The sequence below is a fragment of the Xenopus laevis genome, chromosome 5L (assembly GCF_017654675.1).
Source record: "Xenopus laevis strain J_2021 chromosome 5L, Xenopus_laevis_v10.1, whole genome shotgun sequence".
Lineage (NCBI taxonomy): Eukaryota > Metazoa > Chordata > Amphibia > Anura > Pipidae > Xenopus > Xenopus laevis.
Genome location: NC_054379.1, coordinates 96,287,293 through 96,311,864, shown reverse-complemented (window position 1 = coordinate 96,311,864; position 24,572 = coordinate 96,287,293). Strand labels below are relative to the sequence as shown.

General features: G+C 35.6%; 1 protein-coding gene across 2 annotated transcripts in view; it reads left to right on the top strand.

Annotated features, from left to right (window-relative positions):
- The window catches only part of kcnq5.L (potassium channel, voltage gated KQT-like subfamily Q, member 5 L homeolog), a 290,294-nt gene that overhangs the window by 232,749 nt on the left and 32,973 nt on the right, over positions 1–24,572 (top strand). For both annotated transcript variants that reach the window (XM_041563128.1, XM_018240565.2), the window contains exons 4-8: positions 1,128–1,303; positions 1,782–1,907; positions 4,496–4,606; positions 8,691–8,786; positions 19,459–19,553. In XM_041563128.1, the coding sequence (XP_041419062.1) occupies positions 1,128–1,303; positions 1,782–1,907; positions 4,496–4,606; positions 8,691–8,786; positions 19,459–19,553 (604 nt within the window). The remainder of the gene's footprint in view (positions 1–1,127; positions 1,304–1,781; positions 1,908–4,495; positions 4,607–8,690; positions 8,787–19,458; positions 19,554–24,572) is intronic.

Below are 24,572 nucleotides of genomic sequence, written 5' to 3'. Positions count from 1 at the left end.
ATCTGCAAAGTGAAGGGGTCATTATATAGTTTGTTAATCTGAACAGAGCTGTGAAAATGAAGACTGAACAGAGTCCCAGAGACGTTAGAGATAAAGCAATACTGAGAAAAGGGCACAAATCTATATTTGTGTGTCTGGATGTACCAATGGACACTGTTAGAGGAAGTGAAAGCTGCATCGAATAACCCCTGTACTGAAAAGGAAAAGGTTACCCCATAAAACTATCTAGGCAAGCAAAAAGGAGCCTTGTAAATGAAGCATTAGAGAGGTATGCAGTCACTTTAAGGAGCCACAGAGTTCAGTAGCTGAGACTGGAGTAAAGGTGCACTAATCGACCGTATCAGCTCTCTGTACAACCTGAATGTGATAGGAGGCATTACTTTAAAAGGGACATGTAATAGCTTGTCTGAGTTTGTCAAAATGATCAAAATGACCCAGATCTGATGTGTGGGAAAAGGTCTTGAGTTATTGCTTTTTTTTTCTAATATAAACCCATGTCAAATTAAGCAAATTTAGAGTTTTCATTGATTTGAAATGAAAAATGGCACAGAGAATACAATTCTAGAGTAGGTTTTGTTATTCTGTATACTGAGAACTGAGAGCTGATCAAGGAAATGAATACTAACACGCACGTCACAGTGAGACTTTATTAACACTCAAAAATTTGCCTCAAGAGCAAAACCCCATTGCAAATTAACTTCTATTATGTTTGTTGAAGTCTATTTGGTTATTCATATGTATTAATGACCTTTAGGGGGTGATTTATCAAGGTTCAAGTTGTGTTTTCCACGAAAATTCAATCTTTTGAGTTGATTTTTTTTAAACACATTTTCAGGTTTAAAAAAAAAAAACACTTGAATCCGAAAATACGCTAAAAATCTAAAACCTGTCAAGGTCATATAGGAGTTAATAGCAGAGGTTTCTTGAACCGTTTCAAGATGATTAAAGCCTGCATGATGTTCGAGGTTTTTTTAGAAGGTTTTTCCTGAAAACTCAAATAATTAGAGTTTTTTCCTGCAGAAAACTCGATTCATTAGATTCACATAATTATGTTTTTTTCCTTTCCATCTGTAGTTCATTTGTTTGACTACCTAATTAAATTCCTTTTTGGGAAAATTATTTTCTAGATATCATTGTCCTCATTGCATCAGTGGCAGTTGTTTCTGCTGGAACTCAGGGTAATATTTTTGCAACATCTGCACTTCGAAGTCTTCGATTCCTGCAGATCCTTCGTATGGTGCGCATGGATCGAAGAGGGGGGACATGGAAATTACTAGGCTCTGTTGTTTATGCACACAGCAAGGTATGATTCCATTACATGCACTTTCATAGTTTGTGTGTTTGAATGCATTTGCAATGGATATTTTCTTGTGAATAAATTTAGATAAATAAAGTCCTACTTTACGGTAAACATGTTCTGCAGAATTAATCTTATTAGAGTGTAATTCCTATGTTGGCAGGCTCTTTGCCCCTGCTTTGGAAAAGTGCATGACCCCTTTTATTTGGCCTTGCATGCAATTAACTCATACCATTCCCCTGATCTACTATACTACACACCATTTATATTGGGATTAGAGCATACTAGGAAACATTACCATTAGGTGTGATAGAAAACTGCCATCTGCTATTTATGTTTAAGACTGATGTTTGAAAGTAAACAGCTTTCTAAATATCAATTTAACAATATAGGGCTTTTGCATTAAACCAAGTATCTTTTAACAGAAGGAAAATATTAAATCTTCAGTAATATACAGCAATTTTCTCATCTCTCTAACCCTTAGGAACTCATCACAGCCTGGTATATAGGATTTTTAGTTCTAATCTTTTCATCTTTCCTTGTGTACCTGGTGGAGAAAGAAGCAAACTCACAATTTCAAACATACGCAGATGCTTTATGGTGGGGTACGGTAAGTAAAATCAATTTAGAATTGATGGAATTGTTCAGGCTTGTGAAAGAATTTACTATTAGTTGCACAATGAACAATACATAATTGATTGCAAGCGAATGGAGGCAACTGTTTATGCTTTATGCATTATGCTTTTGTGCTGTACAAGTCATTGGTTTCTTATATATTTGATTAACTACTTCACAGATTTGTTAATTATTGATTTTAAGTTAAATGCTTATTTTGTAATTTACTTTACTATATATATATATATATATATATATATATATATATATATATATATATATATATATATATATATATATATATATATATATATATATATATATATATATATCTGCCTCGTTTCATGTTGATTGGAACCATTTATTGGTACATATTTTGAAGTGGGGCAAAATATGTTTTTTATGTAGTCTTTTCATAATTATTCATTTCTGACTACAAAGGGTGCTAAATAAGGCACATTTTGCTTTTTGAGTAATTCCAGGGTGAAGAATTGCAAGTAATTCCAGATATTCCAAGATATCTGTCTGCACCTGGCAATCTTTTATCAATCATTGCGCAATCATTGCACACATCCAATGACTCATACTTATGTATTTATTATATATTTAGCTAAGCACAGCTAAGGCTGGGGCTGGTATTACAAAATGGCTTTATATTTGTAATTTCCTGTTTTTCTCCACCCAATCCACACTCCCATTTTAGACATCTTACCCTTTCCTTTCTGAGCTCTGTCCCTATCCTTCCAATCTACTCATCTACATCACCCGGCCTCTTACAGTATGTCATCACAATGCTCAATATCTTCTAAATCTGACCATACATGAAGAAAAGCCTATGATATTATGATCATTTAGAACTTTAATGGCCGTAAGATTGATCACTCTGTAGCGAGAACAATAAAACATTAACATAACGAGCAACAGGAGATAAAGTGATCCATACGAAAGAATGAATGGGAATCTGCCAGTGGGAGTAACCAGTTAGGAACATTATCCTTTGCCACTACTGTATATTTCTATCCTTATTGTCACATTAACTGAACATTCATTTCTATGAGGATGTCTGTTCTGAACATATGCATGCATACCAAGAACTCTCTAGTACTATGTACTACTATCACTATGTACTATTTACTACATACTTATTTTCTCCACTAATTAAATGTCAAAGTACAAAACAAAATTGGACAATAAAACTATAAAAAGAACAATGGACTAAATTTGCAGTGTTCATAATGATAGTTTGATACTTTGGTGTATCCCACAATAGCTGGCTGAACACTCATTATTGAAAATCAATTTCTGGCAAGTGCAGTTGTGTTAGTAATGGGCCTGACCCCATATTGTTTTTATTTCCTCTTTGCTAACTGGGATAACAGTATAATGTGTACAAAATAAACATGTTTTTCTTAATAAGCGCTCCATCATATAGATTGTTTTGCCAAAGTAAACTAAGTCTGAGGTTGTAAAGGTCTGTTATTGTTAATTGGGCTGCTACTTATCTTCATTGATTGGTTGTCTTTTTGTATGCTAGTTGTTGTAATTGCTGCCATTCTTTCTTCAGAAATAACGATTTTTAGATCTCTAAGTCTATGAGTTCTTAGTGAAGAAAAATGGCATAAAATGTATTCTTGTATTAAACTGCGGTGCATAGAGAATATTCATATGAATATGTATGTTGCTACTATAGAAGTGCTATTGCTGCATGCTACTCAGCCCTAAATTACATTGCTCATGCTAAAGCCACATAGCTGTACCCATGCTTTACATGATTTCCAAGAACAAGTCTACCCTGCTAAGGTCAGACTATAGGTATAGTAATTAATTGCACATAAAATTGTGAAAATCCAAAATTCTGGACTAGATTCAATTTAATAAAAAAAAACTAATCTCCTAATTCAATTCTAGATATTCCCAAACAGCTAGATGCAATGTAATGAGAACAATTTATCTCACTGTTTCTCAGAACTCTACTGAGGTCAATGGGAAAAACTGGAACTGAATTAGGAAAAAAGTTTTTTCTCCTCCAAGTGAATATTGCCGTTAGGTATTTAAGTGATAAACCAAAGCATAACATTTTCTCATTGGTTTGAATCTGGCCCTTTATGAGAGCTGAAACTCTTTCCTTACTATCTACCATGGGATGTAATTCCAATTACTCAAACTCTAGTCTAGCCTTACAATGATTCTAAGGTTCTAAGTACTGCTGCACACTTAAATGTAATATGTGAGTTCTTTCCAAGAGAGATAGACCTTCTCTAGATGTTGTTATAAGAGATAACTGCACCTAAACCATTTGTCTTAATTACTTAAAATGCTGTTTTTTGTTTTGCTGTACCTTTAAGGAATAGTAATCCAAATTACATCTCCTATCTGGAAAACATCAGGTCCTGAGCATTCTGGATAATATATCCCATAATTAGTAATTAGTAGAATTTTTCTGTATGCATAATTTTGATGCATTTTAGAGAAGGAAATGACAGATTATTTAAAAACAAAGTAAAATACAAATGATAGTATATTATCTACAGATTATACTGGTTAGTAAAAGATGATATGCTATTTTCATTGGTCATTTTATAGATCACGTTGACAACCATTGGCTACGGAGACAAAACCCCACAGTCATGGCTTGGAAGGCTTCTTTCAGCAGGATTTGCTCTGCTTGGAATTTCTTTTTTTGCATTACCTGCAGTGAGTATGAAAACCACATTACCTAAACAGTTCAGAATATCAATCCCAGTAATATTAATAGGAACATCTTTCATGCAGAGCCTGTTTGGAAATATAAATTTGCACTTTTCCTATTTGCTGCCAAATATATGGAAATCAGTCCATATTGTAGGGAAATGATAGTACGTTTATGTACTTGGAAGAAAATAAAATAAATGTAAAAAAAATATAATAAAAGATAGATAGATGAGTTTAGGTTCAACACATTTCCGTACAGAAGGTACTGAAAAAGGAGAAAAGGCACAAGTTACTTAGCATATAACAGATAATTATGTGAATCCCCCAAAGCACTCAAATTAAATTTAAACAAATTTAAAGAACTGGGAGTCTGGCACATTTATTAGTGCAGATAAATGTTTTAATTTGGTAGAATGTTTGAATAACATTTTGCTTCATTGGTCCTATAAATCATTAATCCAGGCATTAAGAACAAATTGTTAAAGCTAAGCTGTAATAATCATTGTTGCTTTGTACAAAATTTTAAGCATCAATAAACCACCTCCTATCTATGTATTTTGATATGGCCAAGTGAACTAGTTTAATTTAAATTATATGGCCAAAAGGATGTGGACACCAGTCTGTACAACACCTTATTTCAGTCATCTACTCATCTGGGAATGCTTTCTGTAGACATTGGATGATTATTCTGATGCTAATTGTGCTGATTTCTGAGCTGCCATGTACCAATAATCTGAATTATTTACTAATCAGTCTTATATTGTGACATTTATATATCTATTCAATTTATTTTGCATCAGTTCCTAATCCTAGTAACCGACAGTAGCCCAGAGCACATGCAGTGAATCAGTAGAAAAGAAGATGAAGAGCTACAGGGCATCTTTGGAGACACAGATCTTTACTGCTAAAGAGCTGGAGTTGCCTTGAGCTGATACAGAAGCCCAAAACCTAATATACAACATTTCTGCCCTACTTCTTTAGTTAAGCTTTAGTTCTGCTTTAAGGGTTGGTTTTAGTAAAACCAGTGGCCTCAGACCAAAATATGGAAGACAGACCCAAACCATTATTCATCCCCCACCAAAGTTTACCGTCAGTGTAATGCATTCATGCTGGTAGTATTCTCCTGCCATCTCCTAAATACAGACTTTTCTGTTCTATCAGACTGGCAGATAGTAAAATGCCATTTGTCACTCCAGAAGATGTAATTAAGATGTCCAGTGGTAGTAACATTTATACCATCCCAGCTGACTTCTGGAATTGCACATATTGGTGTAGGTTTGTTTGGCTCTGCCACACCATCTACAAATAATTCTCATGCTGACACAGCTTCTGGAGACAGTTCGGAGCTCATCAAGGTGTGTCTCAACTGAGGACATGCCATTTTACATGGAGTGTCTGCATGCTTTTTGTTCATATAGACAAAAGTATTTAAAATATTCTGTTTACTTGCCTTCTGATTTTATTTATTTATTATTTATTTATTAAAACAGCTAAAGGCGAATGAATTTGAGAATCTTAAATATATAGCTTTAACCTATGTAAATAAGGATGAAAAAATACTGTTTTATATAACATCATATTTGTTAGCAACTTCAAAGGCAATGGAGACAGTTGAATGTTTTATGGCAGACTTATTTTGTCCGTAATCGCTCTTGCAATGTAGACAGCTATATTTAAAAAAGCATATGCTATTCTTTTAAAATAATGAAGCTAATTTCCTTCTTTCAGATTACAAGTTTGATTTGTAGCATGCATATTAGTCTTTGTCCACCAGAGACTTCTATTATTGAGCTTGCATTCTCCTTTAGATCAATGTCTGCTAAAAAAGCTTATAATGAGGTCACCAGATAGACTTTAATACTTCGATAATAGTAGTCGATCTTGATTATGTAAGCCCAATTAAAATGGCAAAAACAGCGAAAGAACATTCTAAATTAACATGTGAAATGCCAGTCAATAACGTAGGATGATACTAAGCTGCAATTTTTCAAAGTAATCAAAGTGATGACTGTTTTAGTAGCAAGGGGAATCATTTATGTGACTTGTGTAGAGAGTTGTTGTAATAAATCAGTTTTAATTAGTACAGTATTATTTATTTTATTTTCTCATTATTTTACACAGAGCACAACTCTAAAAAGCAACAAAAATCTTGTAGGGGCAAAATTACTGCAGTTAAATTCATAACACATATCAAGCTGTGTGGGGTGAAATCCGTGATTTCAGTGCAGTCCTGTATCACCCTTATTTCTTAAGGGGCCATGCATTATACTATATCTTATGATGTATACTTTTTTATTCTGTTTTTTTTTTTTTTACTATAACACACTAGGTGTTATTTATTACTGGAAAATAAAGACATTTGGTGGCTTGTTCCCAATAAAATAAAATACAAAAATTTATTAAAAATTTATCAGGACACCAGAGGTTCTGGCCTAACACATTTTTTGCCTGTTGGGCAGGCATGAATCGCGTTAGGCCAGAACCTCTTTTGTCCTTATGAATTACTTTACATTTTTAATACATTTTTGTCTTTCATGTTCTTGGGAAAAATCTACCAAATACTTTTACTTTCAAATTTGTTACATACATCATTGGGCTGGAGTGAATGGTGGAATTCTCTTGGACTATAAGTTTGAAAACAAATTGCCTAAAATACAAGGTGAGGTGCCTTACACTTTATTTTAAACTTCATTATGGGCTCAACATACACAGCTCATTAAAATTTCTCTCTTATTTATTATTGCCCCTGCCACAGGTATAGGGGCACTAAGGGGTGCAAAAGTGTACCAATTTGTGCTCAATCACTTTGGACTTCAGGCACCTTGCAATGAATAAAAAATCCATGGCAGGTGGTATTCACAGGTCCCATTGAGTCCTGTGCCCACCAGTGCTCCCTAAATTGTGCGGCTAAATGACACACGTGATGGACGGAAGGGGGTTGCCTGTGTGCCTCATTCTACCTGCCCCTCATGAATACAGTATAGGACAGTACAGGACAGGACAGCAGAGACCCACAACAGTTAAATGAAAGTGTAGGGCAAGCCACACATTGCAGAAAACATGGGACACCATGCCCATTGTGATTATTCTAGATGCCAATTGCAAGAATTTCACAATAGCAGACATGCACAGCTGTACATCACACACAGTTGCGGCACAATTACTGAGTGGCCATATAGATGCTGAAATCCAGGGTTAAAACTGCTACATTGTGGGAAGAAACATGGCGATTTGCATCTGAAAACTGCACTTTGCTCAATACAGGTATGGGACCTGTTATTCAGAATGCTCGGGACCTGGGGTTTTCCAGATAACGGATCTTTAAGTCTACTAGAAATTCATTTAAACATTAAATAAACCCAATAGGCTGGTTTTGCTTCCAATAAGGATTAATTATATCTTAGTTGGGATCAAGTACAAGCTACTGTTTTATGATTACAGAGAAAAAGGAAATCATTTTTAAAAATTTGGATTATTTGGATAAAATGGAGTCTATGGGAGACAGCCATTCCGTAATTCTGAGCTTTCTGGATATCGGGTTTCCGGATAAGGGATCCTATACCTGTACTTTGTGGTTGTATATGAGACTTAATATTTCTTTTAAAGAAATGTTTTTGTGCAGCGTTTTAAAGTGTAGCGTGCGTGCACTGCTCTTGCCTGTCTGAGCAATTATTGAAAGAAGCATTATTGTATTGAGTTTCAGCTGAAGATGGCAATGTGAATGCTTTTCCGTTATCTACATGCATACATACATATGAGTTCAAGCAAAAGATAAAGGTTTCTCAGAGGTCCCCAAGCAAAGGGGGTCAGAGCTGAGCAAAGAGAGCCCACCTGCAGGCAGAGGGGCATCGCTCGATTACAGTATTTCTAAACAAACCTTTGAAGGAATCTGGGACTTAATGAATACATTACCAGAAGTACCAGATGTAAAATAAAGAAAAGATAAACATCATAGGCAAGACTTTTCACCTTTACAAGATTTCAGTGTAGGAATTGTGGGTATTTTGGTATCATAAGTAACAGTTGAAGGAGGTGACTAAATGGTACCAAAGCAATACGTCAACAAAAACTTTAAATTCCATTACAGGGCATTCTAGGCTCGGGATTTGCTTTGAAGGTCCAAGAACAACACCGGCAAAAGCATTTTGAGAAAAGAAGAAATCCTGCAGCCAGTTTAATTCAGGTAAGAAGCACAAAATGTAACATTGGAAATACGTTTTGGGTATATACCCTGCATATGGTATTTCATACACAGTAATACTGTATTTAGAATTGTACCTGTACTTCAGTACATTAATAGCAGTGTTGTTTGGAATTACTTTTAGTTGTTACTGCAAATTCAGCATATCATTTCCTCGACATATCATTTTCCTTTTCAGCTGAAACCTTTTCTTTGTTTTCACTGATACAATTATTCTGTCCAATGAAGTTCATATTAGTGCTTTCAGTACAGCAAACACTGAAGTCAGACAACATTGAGTGCTTTTGTGTGACTTTTTTAAAAAAGAAAAGTCTCCTTGCAATTTACATCTGAAATAAGGAGCCTGTGTTTACAGTGGAAACTTCTGGCTGTCATTACATTGTTAGACCCACTCAAAGATTAATTCAAAGTCACAGACTTTCAAATTTGCGGAAAGTTTTCACATTACAGTCAGCGTTGACTCTGACTCAGATGTTTGCTTTCGTATGTATACGGATAGGAAGGACTTGGCTCCAGCAAACATTGACCTCACCGCTTCACACCACTGTTCTGCAGAAGTGTATTGAGATACATTTGCGTCAGCATGCCACGTCATGGCAAATTCCTCTCTATCTGCACATACTAAATACTTCATGGGACGCACAAGATAGCAGAGCTAAGGGGTGCATGAGCAGGCATTAAACCTTTAAGTTAACTTTTAGTATGTTATAGAATGGCCAGTTCTAAGCAACGTTTACATTTTTAATAGTTTTTTTAATTATTTGCCTAATTTAATGACTCTTTCCAGCTTTCAAATGGGGGTCACTGACTCCATCTAAAAATCAAATGCTCTGTAAGGCTACACATTAATTGTTATTGCTACTTTATATTATTCTTGTTACTATCCAGGTCCTCTCCTATTTATATTACAGTCTTTTATACAAATCATTGCATGGTTGCTAGGGCAATTTGAACTCTAGCAACCAGATTGCTGAAATTGCAAACGGGAGAGCTGCTGAATAAAAAGCTAAATAACTCACAAACCACAAATAAAAAAGAAAATAAAAACCGATTGCAATTTGTCTCTCAATATCACTCTTTACATCATACTAAGGGGGTTATTTATCAAAGTCCAAATTTATCTCAATAATTCCTGAAAAAAACTCAGACAAAATCCACAAAGGTTTTTTGGGCTTATTTATTAATACACTTTCCCGAAAATTTTCACCTGAAAATTCGGGGTATTGCCAAAAACCCAGCGCACATCAAAAAATCCCATTCTCGGGTTTTATAAATTCCAAAAAATGTGTGATTTTTTTAAAAGTCTAATTTTTTCCCCAATTTTTTTGTGATTTTTGCATTTGGAGGTTAGTAAATAACCCCCTAAGGGTTTTTAACACTTATCTATTATTACATTTTCCAGAGAATTTGCTTTGCGGTAAAAACTCCGATTTTCGTTTTTTTCGGAGTTTTCACCTCAGATTTTTGCCCGAAACCTCTGAAAACTTCGGGGTATGGCACGAGACCCGGCGCAAATCAATAAAATCATTGGGACTTCTCCCATTGACTTATATGCAACCTCGACAGGTCTGAGATGCCAGGATTTCAGATTCTGAGTTTTCCAGCCTTGGGGTTTAATAAATTCCTAAAAAATTGTTAATTTTTAAAAGTCCTATTTTAAAAAAAAGCATTCGGCGCTTAGTAAATAACCCCCTAAAAGTTTGTTTAAAGTTGATCAACCCCTTTAGCTACTTTTAAGCTCTTTTGCACCTGTGTTCCAGTCCAGCACATGGCACAAAGAGCAGCAACACTGACTATGAGCAGGAGCAAAAATGGTAATTTCATGGGCTTAAAGGGCCAAAGTTTGTCTCTTAGTGCTCCAGCACTTGCACTCCTGCATTGTAAATTAACCTGAATGGCTTTTTTCAATATTATCATATGTCTTTGCTAAAATGACTGTAATCTCAATCAGTAATTAATGTTATTAATAATTGTATGGGGAAACAAGGAAAGTAAAGGGATTAACAGAAATAACCCTATTTTTTTGGAAAAAATAAGGGTATAGACCAGAAAGAAAACATTCAAAACACTGGTTGTGAAAACTATAAATCATAATTAAAGGGCAAGTCAACCCCTGAAAAAAATTGCCTAATAAAAGAAAACATGATTAGAAGCAACTTTCCAATATACATTTATTAAAAATGTACAATGCTTTTAAAGTTATTTGTAAAAACAATTGCTATTGATATAAGCATTTGCTTTAAGGGGTGGTCCACCATTTATTGTTATAGAATGGTCAAATGTAAGCATTTTTTCAATTGCCCTTTATTTTTTAAAAGTTTTTGAATTACTCTTCTGACTCTTTTCAGTTTTCAAATGGGGATCACTGACCCCATCTAAAAACATATGCTATGTAAGGCTACAAAGTTATTGCTACTTTTTATTCAGGCCCTCTCCTATTTATATTCCAGTCTCTTATTCAAATTAATGAATAGTTTGCTAGGGTAATTTGGGTAAAATTGCAAACTGGAGAGCTGCTAAATAAAAAGCTCAAAAAGCACTAATAATAAATAATGAAAACTAATTGCAAATTGTCTCAGAACATCACTCTCTACATCAGTCATCCCCAAGCAGTGGCTCGTGAGCAATATGTTGCTCTGCAACCCCTTGGATGTTGCTCCCAGTGGTCTCAAAGCAGGCGCATATTTTTCAATTCCTGGTTTGAAGTAAAGGTGTAGTTGCATAATAACAATGGGTACTGCCAAGAAGAGCCTCCTGTAGGCTGCCTGTCCACAAAGAGGCTACCAATAGCCAATTACAGCTCATATTTGGCACCCCAGAAACTTTTTGCATGCTTGTGTTGCTCTCCAAATTTTTTTTTACATTTGAATGTGGCTCACCAGTCAAAAAGGTTGGGGACCCCAGCTCTAGATCATACTAAAAGATAGTTTAAAGGTGAACAACCCCTTTAACTCTTGGTTACTTTTTAAACAATGTTGCAAAAGTCTTGGTTCCCCAGCAAAGACGGGTCTGTAATCAGCTGCATTGTCTTACATTTCATCAACAGTCTGAGCCATCAGGAGAATAGAAAAGGACAGACAAACACTGCTTTCAAAAGCAATACATATACAAATAACTTAAATACCAAAGAAAATTTGTAATGAATGTATATATAGCAAAGTGGCTTAGAATTTTTTTGGGTTAACATTTCCTTTAACAGAGCAAGAGAGGCAGTGGAGACAGTTATGGTACATATTATGACTATACAGTTATTCTTAGAAAGCATTTATAAAGAGACAGCAAATTACACAGCACCTTTCAAGGGTGGAAAGGTGTATACTGTACATAAAACATACAAACACTGACAAATCCATTTTTGGTATTTTACTGAGATTTATTTTATTTTAATGGACTATTTGCTTTTGCATGTCTTCAGTAAAATTACAATGGATACATGAAACTAACTGTTGTATTTAGCTTTTAACTAGAATACAGAACAACTGAATTTTGTATATTTATCTAGCGCTACTTATGTACACAGAGCTGTACAGTGGAACAATAAATTAATAGAACAAATAGGGTCATCCCAATAGTAAATACAAAGTAAATAATGAATACAAATAAATACAAAGTACAGTTACAATAAAGATTAAGAGCTTAGTGTCAATAGTATGGGGGTACCTACCCCACAGAGCTTAAAATCTAAGTAAGATAATGGTATGGTAATATGGTCATCAGTTACACTTTGTAACAATTGCCTAATTTGCAGATATTCTTGCTGCTACTGGCACAGTTGTTCTGCAGTGAGCTTAAAAAAATGTTATCATAAATTTGCCTCTCATTCTATTTCAGGATGTCTAGTCTAGTATAATCACACATTTTTTTTATATACAGTAGAATTTTCAAAGCCTTGAAATAAAAAAAAAAATATCATAGAATGTTTTGTATATAGCGTAAACTACCTACCTGCATAATCTTACTAACAAACATGGATTTAACATATAATGGAAAGCATAAAGAAGAGGCCCCTGCCAAAGGAAGCAGACTTACTGCTCCAATTTCTTAATGAGTCAGCTTTACAACGACATGTGGTTCATTAAATATAAAGTACAAAAGGGGATTTCAAGGTACAATATCACTAGCAAAGCACTTTTTTTAAAAATTAAACATATGCACTGTACTGGATGTAGAACGTTACATTTTTGGTTCTGAAATGAATAAAATGGCTTTCATGTCAAAATGTCTTTATATTTTTTATCTGTGTCAAGAGCTAGAAACTGTCATTTGCATTCAGAAGTCTTTTAGACAGATATAATTTATTTGTTAGATTTCAGCTTGCCCTGAATTTCATTTTATTCTCTGGACTATATAATTCATGTATCTCAGTTTAATTCTAACCTCTCATACAGGCCTCTTTTTAGTTTATGTTTTTCCATTCTAACCCTCATAAAATGTATAGTACATATGTCCTTACACTCATACACTCTTGGCATCCACTTCTAACAATATATAAGGTTTGAAGTTTCCCAGATGCCTTTTTGGAGCTGATTTAGATGGAATGGAGAAAATATATAATTGGGAACTTGTTCTCCAGTTAATCTTTCTTAGAGTCATGAACCCAAGAGTATGCAAGGTATTGAGAAAATTGTTTATATTAGTGCCTAAATATGATTTGTATATAATAAAGTGGGGTATTTTCTGAGAAAAAAATGATTTACTTAAATTTTGAGAAATGTATGGTCTTAGATCATAGCTGTCTTTCTAGCAGAGAATTTAGGGGTTTAACATAATTTCTGGAGCCCATTGTTTACATCATAGCAGAATATCAGGTCTTAAACATATATACACTCAAATAAATGATGTATTATTAAAGCTATTTTTTTTCACACTGCCCAATTATCATATTTTTACACCTTTATATTGATGGTTTAGTCCAATGAAGTCAATGGGAGAAATTCAGATGGACAGTAAATTCTGGTAGTAAAACAAATTGTAAAAAGTGGCATATTTTCAAGCAGACCATGCTTTTTATGAAGTAATTATGCAGCAAACGTTTCTGCTGAAATTAATTCTGAGCTCGATAAATATGGTGACACCTGGTGATTAGACTTAGATGTGTGGTATGTTTTATCACCATATTTTTTTAAACAGTTTGATAAACAGGTAAATGCACATTCAAGGTACTCTGTGTTTAGGCAACACAATCTTCACAGAATTCTACATTAATCTCTATGCATTTTACATAATTTAATGCCTGGGTTTATTTAACTTCAGGCTTCTGGGGAAACAGACAGGTCACAGTTTAATCATTCTTGCTTTAACAAAGTTTACTACTACCTCTAAAGTTTAATACTACTACTTCTAAAAACTGTATCTCTGGCCAAATAAGCTTTCAGGATGTTGTTAACTGTTAAAAGTAAGGGTGTTGTATTGTGTTAGCCAGTCAGACAGTTACAGGGTTATTAAAAGGATTACTATTAGACCAACAAACAGAAACAATTGGGGGCATACTTAAATAGGTGTGTAAAATGATTTTGAAATAACTGATATAAAATAAATGGTGTATTATTATTCCACGTGAATTAATACCATCCATTTCAGAAATGTAATCACAGAATTCATAAAGGTGTGTTTTTTTATTTTCTCCAGATTAACAATATTATTTGCATCATTATTTTATGGAGCCTCATACCATGACGTAGATAATTCAGGTCAATGAAACCGATTCTGGTGGCAAGGCATGAAAAGTGGTGTAAAAAGTTGTATAAAAGTAGTGCCACTCAACCCTGATTTTTATACAGTTATTTTTTATGGTAGAACATCTCTTCTGACACTCAATAACAAATACACATAAAATTGCTAAATGGGTGTATAATTACACATCGGTTTTATGGTTTAGGACCAGGGCACACGCTGCTATTTTGGGTGATAAGTCGCCCAGCAACAAATCACTTCTTCGGGTGCTGGGTGACGAAATAGCAATGTGTGCCCTTGCCCTTACTGTGGCATAAATGTGGCTATGTTTGGTCTATATATCAATGTTGTTGTTTTTTACACTCCTTTATGTATATGTCCCCTAGAGATAAATCATGTTGAGAAACAGTAATACATGATAACTTATATTTAGAAAGCTGTACAGAAAAGCAGCTTGTCTTCAGACATCAAGAAATCTGAATATAATCTGAAAATAAATTTTAAAGCTTACTTGTCATTAGCTGTGTTGGCCCTACTTAATTTCACTGACATTATTCAAACTATTTTGGAACAAATATCTGTTTTAGTCATAATTGTTCTGTAGCACAGTTGATCTACATTATGATCTGAAATCTGAGGAGAAATTATTTATTAAAGTCTTCATCTAAACCCATTGGAGGGTGGAAATTGAAATAGATCATAGGTGACAAGTAGAGACTCTCTGCTATAGGTCAATGCTATCCAACTTCTGTGGTACAGAGGGACAGAATTTTTCTGACCTAGGTGGTGGAGGGAAATGGTGTTAATCACTCCCTGTTTTTAAACCACACCCACTTTAAACCACATCCATGTTATCACAAGACTATGTCCACATTAATTGTGGTAGCACACCAAAAACTGGTGTGATTGGTGCTCACTGCAGGGATATCACTCGTGAAAAAAGTTGTCATATTAAGTCTTACCCTTAAATCCATATGCCTTATCCTCCCCTGTGGAAGAAACAGCACCCCCCAGCACATGATTAAAAAACTTAGGGGCCCCTAACAACAATTTTCAAACGCTTACAAACTCCCAGAACAAACTGTACCAGGCTTATGTTCTACAGGCACAGCAGGGCACACCCAATGAGCATAGGGCAGGCAGTATATGGCACACCCAAGTAGAATAGGGCAAGCAAAGTATGGCACACATATGGAGCATAGGGCAGGCATAATATGGCACACACAGGGAGTGCACATTTAGGAAGCATAGGGCACGCAGAGTATGTCACACTCAGGGAGTATGGGGCAGGCGGAGTATGGCACACACAGGGAGCATAGGCCAGGTAGAATATGGCACACACAGGTAGGATAGGGCAGGTATAGTTGGGCACACACACAGGTAGCATATGGAAGGCATAACAGAGCAGGAGACAGGGAAACCTGTTAGGACTGCATATAGCAGTGATGCAGTGTTACATACAGTGACACAGTGCTGGTGCCCTTTCAGTTTTTTGTATGAGGTGTGAACAAGTGAACTATGTGGGCAGTGTCAGTCTGGGTCTGAGATGTGAACAGTACAGGGCTTTAGAATTTGAGATGTAAACAATGCAGGGGGGCAGTTAATCTCTGTAGTGATACCTTTTAAAGCTTACACATGATGAGCAGACACAGCAGGCAAAGCTGGCCTGTAGGTCACCAGTTGGACAGCACTTCTGTAGGTAAACCATTTCATGTGACTTTTTAAACAAATACATATAAATATGTTATAGCCATATATGTACTTAAATGAACACTAATTCTCTCACCTATAGTTGAGAAACAGTATTATCTCTAATAGTTGTTATTAAACCTTATACACAGTACAGTGCAGTATAACTATAGGAGGTTTTGGTTACTATGCCGATGTTTTCCCATAAAAATACCACTTTCCTGGCTTGTGCTGTGATTCAATTTGATATCTGTAAGGCTATGGCCACATGCCAAGATTCAGCCCCTACACTCAGCCTACCCCGGGGCCTTCTCCTGAAGCCACTGTGTTGACCAGGGTGTAAGCACATGGAGCGCATTTCAGCACTACAATGTATGAGTATTTATGTGGGTTCTGAAATTCACTCTGTGTGCCTGCACCCAGGCAGACACAGTGGGGGTCATTTATCAACAGTGGGCAAATTTGCCCATGGGCAGTAACCCATGGCAACCAATCAAATTGTTGCAATCATTGTTATACTTGCAGCTGGCTCTAAAAAGCTAATCAGTGATTGGTTGCTATGGGTAACTGTCCATGGACAAATTTGCCCAGGGTTGATAAATGAGGCCCAGTGTCTCCAGGAGCAAGCAAGGAGCAGGAGCAATATAGGAAGTCTGATTGGAACATAGTGGCTGAATGTCTGCCATTATACAAGGAGGTTATCTGTGCACTGGTAATTTCATTTTCTACCTTGCAAGGACAAAACATGGAATAGCTTTAATTTCCCATAGATTGCTTGTGAATTAAACAATATACAAAAAGTATGTTTAGCACATGCCCTTTTCATTGGGGTATACTTCCCCTTTAATGATTTTGGCATCCTCAAATATACTTTCACTTTCACACTAATGTTTCTATTTTGGTTATATTTTTACTATTGGCTTTATGCCACTTCCTATAATTTACAAAAAAATCCTGCTGTTCTGTCAAGCCCTAAATCTTCTACTTTGCTAGGTGTGGGCAAAGTAAACAGAACAGAAGTGGGAGGCTTCTGTGTAGACAGTAAGTAAAATATTACTGAACACAAGAGAACTAGTACCAAATACACTGCTATCTGGATATTTTAAATATGGAGTTTTGAATATTTTACTCATACAGTAGAGATATAAATGATGTGTCAGCTGAAAAGTAATTCTTTTTGCAATGTGTGTTACTGATTGGCTTTTAGGACATTCTCTGCTGCAAAACTATGTAAAACTTGTTTTTTCTATGTGAGGCATGAGGGGTAAAATGACAGCCATAAGTGAATGACAAATGAAAAAAGTTATTTTTTCCTTAGGGTAGATTCCCACTCTGTCCAGCTAGTTGTTTCATGTAACATGAAGTCGTATTTTACTGCTAGCAGCAATTGAACATTTCCATTCCCTCCATTAAGTAGAAGTTACCATTTTACGACCCCTTTAACTTTAGAAATAGGATGTTTTCATGAAACAGCTATTAGTCAGTGCCCTGGTAGACCCCTATATCTGGGCTCAGAGCAGTTGTAGGGTCTGCTTTCTCTATAGTTATGCCCCTGGTATTTATTTTATAAATAACAGAAAAGTTAGAAAGGAGTTTCATCTCTTTATGTTTCCAACACAAAAGCTGACTTCATTAACCCTTTGCCTTTGTTCAGATCCGAAATGCTTTATTGTGCCTTATGGATATTGAAACAACCTACATTTGACCATTATAAGCAACTTAGAAAAGTGTACAGATGTAATCATAAAGGATTTGCAGCGCGCAAAGAGATACATTTTTTAAGTGAATGCAATAATATTGATCTCTGAATTACCTCCTAAACCATTTTTACGGGATGGCTCTTTAGGTATTTTGAGCTTCAGTTATAGTCAGTTTTTAGCTAATGGGCCACAGGCTTAAGGTCTTTGTGACAGATGGACAGATGTTCCTTACTAATGAAATGGTACGCACACATCCTTACTTTTTCTTGTGTAATGCTACAATGCAAACACTTTATTTCCTTTAACTGTTTTTTCTTTAGTTTTGATCATTTGATCATAATTTTTTTCTAACCTGTATTCCACCCCCATTGCATCCTAATGTTACAAATGCATGTTTTGCATGATTCATTACTGCCATAACATATTTAGTTCCAGATTCAAATATTTACAGGTCTCAGTAATGTATACACATATTCTGAACAACAGCACTGCACAGCGAGCCAGTCAGGGCAGCATTTAGAGAAAAAGGCACCCAGGACAGTGCAGAGAGGCTAAACTGTTGTTGGGAAAAACAGAAATCAGGGCATTGTTTCAACTGTTTCCACTATAGCTCTTGCAGCCTTCAGAAACTGGAAACTGAAACAATGGAGGCTGGATATCATTAACATTCAATATCTGAATGTTCCCTCAGTAGCTGGAGTCTCAGGCTATGATCTAGCCCGGCCTATTTGGGGTACTAATATAAGAAGCAGTACAAGTAAAGAGTAAATAACTGTAGTTTGTACAACTAGTTATAAGGGCACCTGACCACATCTAACACCTTTGTCTACAGAGACATCTTTCTGTTCTCCAAAGTGTTAGGGGTGGTTTATTTCATTTAACTCACAGACCGAAAAATGCACAAATGGAGTGTTGGCTACCCAAACTAATTTAAGATATCCCAAATAGATTTTTAGAGATGGATTTCTAGGGTTTTAGTTGATTAAGTGACTTAAAAGTGACTTTTTCTTTATTTAATTAAACCCCCAAGAATCCAATTAGAAAATCTTTCTTGAATATCTTGGGAAATACAGTAATTGAGAATTTAACCCCAGATTCTGTAAAGATCAGGGTCAATGATATCTGCAGGCAGTAGTGTAAGGTCTACTGTGAGTAACTACACAGCCTAGCAGTGTACTGTATTTATATGAAATTCATCCTTTGGTTTGCAAGTTTCAGTATCACTTTTCTAATTATTAAAAAGACCTACAAGAAAAACTTTTCCCAGGCAGTGCACTTGGTAGATTAATACTCCTTAACAAATTTGGTTCTTCCATTATTTCATGTTTTGTTGGTTCCCTTGTGCTTTTTATTATCTCCTCATACCAGGCTACGTGGCGGTTTTATTCTACTGATTCCAGTCGAACATATCTGACAGCCACCTGGCGATTTTATGAAAGTATTCTTCCACCTCTCAGGCATGTATCAATGCTATGAATGATGAAGAAAGCTATGACTTGTACTGGTTTACTAATCTGCTTTTCAATTTTTGTTTTATTCCCTGCTCCCTCTGCCTTGTTTTTCTTTTTTTTTATCATATATCCTGCACGTAGTGTGTATGGCGTAGTTATGCGGCTGATGAGAAATCGGTTTCCATTGCTACCTGGAAGCCTCATTTGAAGGCCTTGCATACCTGCAGCCCTACAAAGTAGGTACAAATATGGCAGCTGGTGTTGTTCTTGATGTCTGTTCAATCTCTATAACATTAGTATTTATGTTGGTTTGTCTTCTTACTCTTTTCTACCTCGCTATATTCTTATTTAAACAATCAAACTAAACTAATAAACTCCAGGCTCCAAATTAAAATAACAAAATTAACATGGGTATATTAGGTAGGGGATGCTCTATATATATATATATATAAATATATATATATATATATATATATATATATATATATATATATATATATATATTTATCAGGACAGAGTACCCCACTCGTCAGTATAACATGCGAAAAATGTATATAAGTATAATCCAAGAATAATAATTATCAATAACAATACAACCACTCAATGGTGATCTTGCAATGTTTCAGTCACTCCATGATGATGCTCGGTGAACAATGTAAGTTTGTAGAAACGGGAAAATAACCTGCTCAATTTATATCTGTCTTTCTTTTCTTATATAAACACAATATATGTAGAATGATGACGACATAGACTGCACCATGACACACAGTATGAGGGGTGACACTGCTGTCAGTATAAACATTACAATATCTGTTGTCACCATGTTTTTTAAGGGTCATATACATAGGCAGTTTTGGTTCCTATTAGACTAAGCACAGTCGAAAAACTAGTTGACGTGAAGTCTAAATCTGGATGTAGAAAAAATACACATAGTAGAGTCTGAATACATAATTTATAAGTGTGGCTTAATTATTAGGCAAATGTAGGGTTACAATCAAAAATCCACCAGACAAACTTGTGCTAATAAGTAATTGGTCTTTTCACTATGGGAAACATACAATTATTTCCTAGTATGTTTATAAGAAACCTGTGTATGAATTGCTTTTAACAATTAATTATTACTCACTGAATGTATTTTCCATGTTTTTATTTGTTGATACTGGTTACAGACTCTACAGCAAAAAGAGTTGTCAAAACAAATCACGAGGGCCAAAAAGCATGTACCATTCCTAATTACGCCAGAAAAAATATAGTGTCCTTCAAAAAGCCCCAGTAATTGCTGCTACCATTTATGGATAAAGGATTATTATTGCCATCCATTAAAATTTGGATGAATATTTATATCAATGACAGTTCTTTAAAGAATAAGTAAACAGTTTTTTCTCTCTCTAAAATTACTCTAAATAGCTGCCAGAATAACATGCTTTTCTCCCTCCATTTAGTCTTATTTAGTTTCTCTTATTATTTAGTCTTATTTAGAGCTCTTTTAGCTCCTCCCTTGTCTAGTTTGACGCTCCGCTTCTAAGCTCTCTTTGAATATAAAAACCTCAAAGAGGGGCCTATTGGTCACTGCCTCTGTTTCAATGAAAATCAATCAAACTTCTGTGAGGTTCCCTGTATTTCCTACAGAATCCCATATATAAATTGCTAAGCAGAGTTGGCTAAGAAGCCTATTAATACTTTAGTGTTTCATAATTATTTACCATGAAGGCTGTAGGCTGTTCAAAAAAGCCTAAAACACAAAATACTAGTACAGGAAGTAACTGCATAGCAGGGAAACCCCTACATATTTAATCAGACATGTCATAACATGGCTTATTAAAACTCACAGGGGTTTCTAAGTTTTGCAGTTACTTCATGTGCCAATATTTTGTGTTTTTACCTGATTTGGAATAGGTGCTAATCCCCCTTGTTATTCAGGCAGTGAAGGTATTGTTTTCACTATTTGAATCTTGATAACTTAGGCCATTGGGTTCGTACTTCTTTTGCTTTCATGGTCCTGTTACGTAACTTCTGTTCTCACCCTAAAGCAGTGATCCCCAACCACTGGCAACGTATTGCTCACCAACCCCTTGAATGTTGCTCACAGTGGCCACAAAGCAGATGCTTATTATTAATTAACTGGAAATTTGGTTGCATAAAACAAGATGCAGCTTCAAATAGAATATTCTGTAGCCTGCCAGTCCACATAGGGGCTACCAAAAAGCCAATGACAGCACTTGTTTTGCAACAACCAGGAATATTGTCATGCTTGTGTTGCTCCCCAACTTTTATATATCTGATAGTTGCTCACAGGTGAAAAAGTTTGGGGACCCCTGCCCTAGAGCATCTAGTGGTTGCTGATTTGTTTACATAGGAAAGGATCTAAGATAATAGTACATGATGATCATTTAATTAGTGTCCCTTTTACTATAAGGTTTACAATTGGTTGTTTTTGCTAGTTTTCAAGGTCTCAGTTTAAAGACAAAACACTTCTAGACTATAATAAAACGGCTTATTAGTCATTCTCTACTGTTACCTGTTAAAAACACAACTTGCTAAAGAGCAAACACATTTGTATACTGCATATGGTTAGTGTATAGCCTACATATTAAAAATACTGAGCAGCACACTTCATTAAGGATAACTAATTTAACAGAAGCAAACACTCTTTTTCCTGAAATGTCATTACACACATAATCATGGGAACAATTTCATAAACTATAGAAGGTAATTTGCAACTCTGACAATGTTCTTTGAAGAAAATCTTTGAGTCATCATTTCTTAAAGTTTTATTCAAATAACTTAGCATTAATTGCCAGCATTATCTAGCCAAAGCATTATGTTGCACTTATGATTGCAGGGACATAAAAAGGCATGTAATACTTATTACAATTATTTTATCGTAATAAATTGTAAAAAGTGTATTTAGAATATGTAACATTTTCATTTACAAGGAGCTAAAAAAATTCTAATATTAACGTTGATTTGTGTCGCACAGTTGACATATTGATAGAGGTTTTATATATCCGCACTAGTGGAATGTACTTAAGTCCCTATCACATGCACATACATAACACATACACACTTGGGCAGTGGATCTCTGACTTTTTTTCCTGCCCCATTAGGAGGTTCAATCAGGGGCCTTTATAGATGATGCCAGGTTAAAAATAGAGAAAAACATTGGTGCATCGGTCTCTCAGACATAATTCCATCAATATCTAGGATAATGAATAAAATGTAACCACCAATCTCAGCCAACTGATCTTCAATCAGGGCTTTCAAGTGTACCTAGGAGGAAAAAGGAAAACTGTCTCAACCCTGTTCCCTTCCAGGAGAGAGTCACTGTACTAAGGTCAGTTCAATCATAAGTAAATTAACCTGCTTCTATGTTTTAGGCAAGGGCCAGACGGGGCAGAAATCAGATTTCAGTCCCTGATTGCTAGCAGAATCCTCTTCTCTGTTCACATTCGGAAGCCTTGCATCATCTCTGGCGCAAACACACTAGGCAGATTTCAGCCCCTGACCACTAGCAGAATCCTGTTCTCTGTTCACATCCGGAAGCATTGTATTGGCTCCTGAGCAAACACACTCAACAGTTTTTAGCGAAGAAACGTGAGACTTTGTATTACAAGCTAAAATCCACAGAGTTTGTTATCTCCTGAGCTGAAATCTGAGTGTGTTTGCTCCAAAGCTGATACAAGGCTTCCAGATGTGAACAGAGGAGAAAATTTGGCTAGAGGTCAGGGGCTGAAATCTGCCTGCGGATTTTAGCAGGCTGATTTCTGCCCCGTCTGGCCCTATCCTTAGGAGCATGGGTGAAAACCTGGAGTGCCTAGAGAACAAAGGGGAAAACCTTGCAAGTATTACCTAGATGTCAGCCATACTGGAGTCAATCATAGTTCCGTAACACAGTAGGTAATTGTGGGCACAGTTTTGCCCAAGTTATGAACAGTGTTAAGTGCCTAACCCATAATCCTGGAGGCACCTGATTTTTGACTGGCCTGTTGCACTAACTCAATTTAATGCAAGGATAATGTTCATAAGTAATATATGTAATATCTACAGTACAATGCAATTTATCTAAGTTACAGCTTATGACAGTAAAAGTAAGAGAATTAAACTTTTAGAGCAATGTTATAAAAAGGTAATCCATAGCAGCCAATAAGATGTTTTCAAACAGCTAACCAGTAAATGCTGCCCGGTGATTGGTTGTTTTGGGTGACTAGGAAAATGGCAAACTGAAGATAGTTAATTACCTTACCTTCCTTAAATCTAAATCAGCAGGATTTCCAAAAATCACCTGATATGCATGTGCACCCGTAATTACAGACGATTGTAGGTCAAGTAAATTAGGAGCAGTTCCGACAGAGCTATTGATCCAAAACACCAGGAATCATTACATGTGAGATATTCTCTACTTGCAATAAAGACTAAATACATAGAGCCACAAAACACAGTTCTTCTGTTATTGGTTATAATTAATTGAGTTGGTGTCGATATGTATTATATTGCTAAGTCTAAATACTTTTACCATAAATCACCTGATTTACAGCCAAATGAATGATTAGGCATCATTATGTTAAAATAATTTATCTATAATAATGACCCTCATGATAACAGTCTCTGTGGTGGTACAGATTTCTCCATACAGCAGTATGGACTCTTCTTTATACATATCTACTCTATATATTCCAGACACGTTGACAGGCAAAGCAAATGTAGAGGCACATTTAAAGGAGAACTAAACTCTAAAAATTAATATGGCTAAAAATGCCATATTTATATACTGAATTTATTGCACCAGCCTACAGTTTCAGCTTCTCAATAGCAGCAATAACCCAGGACTTTAAACTTGTCACAGGGCGTCACAATCTTGTAAAGTGTCTGGGACACTCACATGCTCAGTGGGCTCTGAGCAGCTGTTGAGAAGCTAAGCTTAGGGGTCGTCACAAATTATCAAGAAGAAAATGAGGTTGGCCTGTAATATGAGCTGATGCTACAAGGCTGATTATTAAATTCTGATGCTGATTGCACTGGTTTCTGTTCTGCCATGTTGAAATAATCTGTATTAATTACTAATCAGATTTACAGTATATTGTGACATTTATATTATATGTGTACTGTATATTGTGACTTGGTCCCTAAGCTCAGTAATTGACAGCAGCTTGTGCAGTGAATCAGCAGAAAAGAAGATAGGGAGCTACTGGGGCATCTTTGGAGGCACAGCTCTTTACTGCTAAAGGGCTGTGGTTGCCTTGGGTTGGTACAGAAAC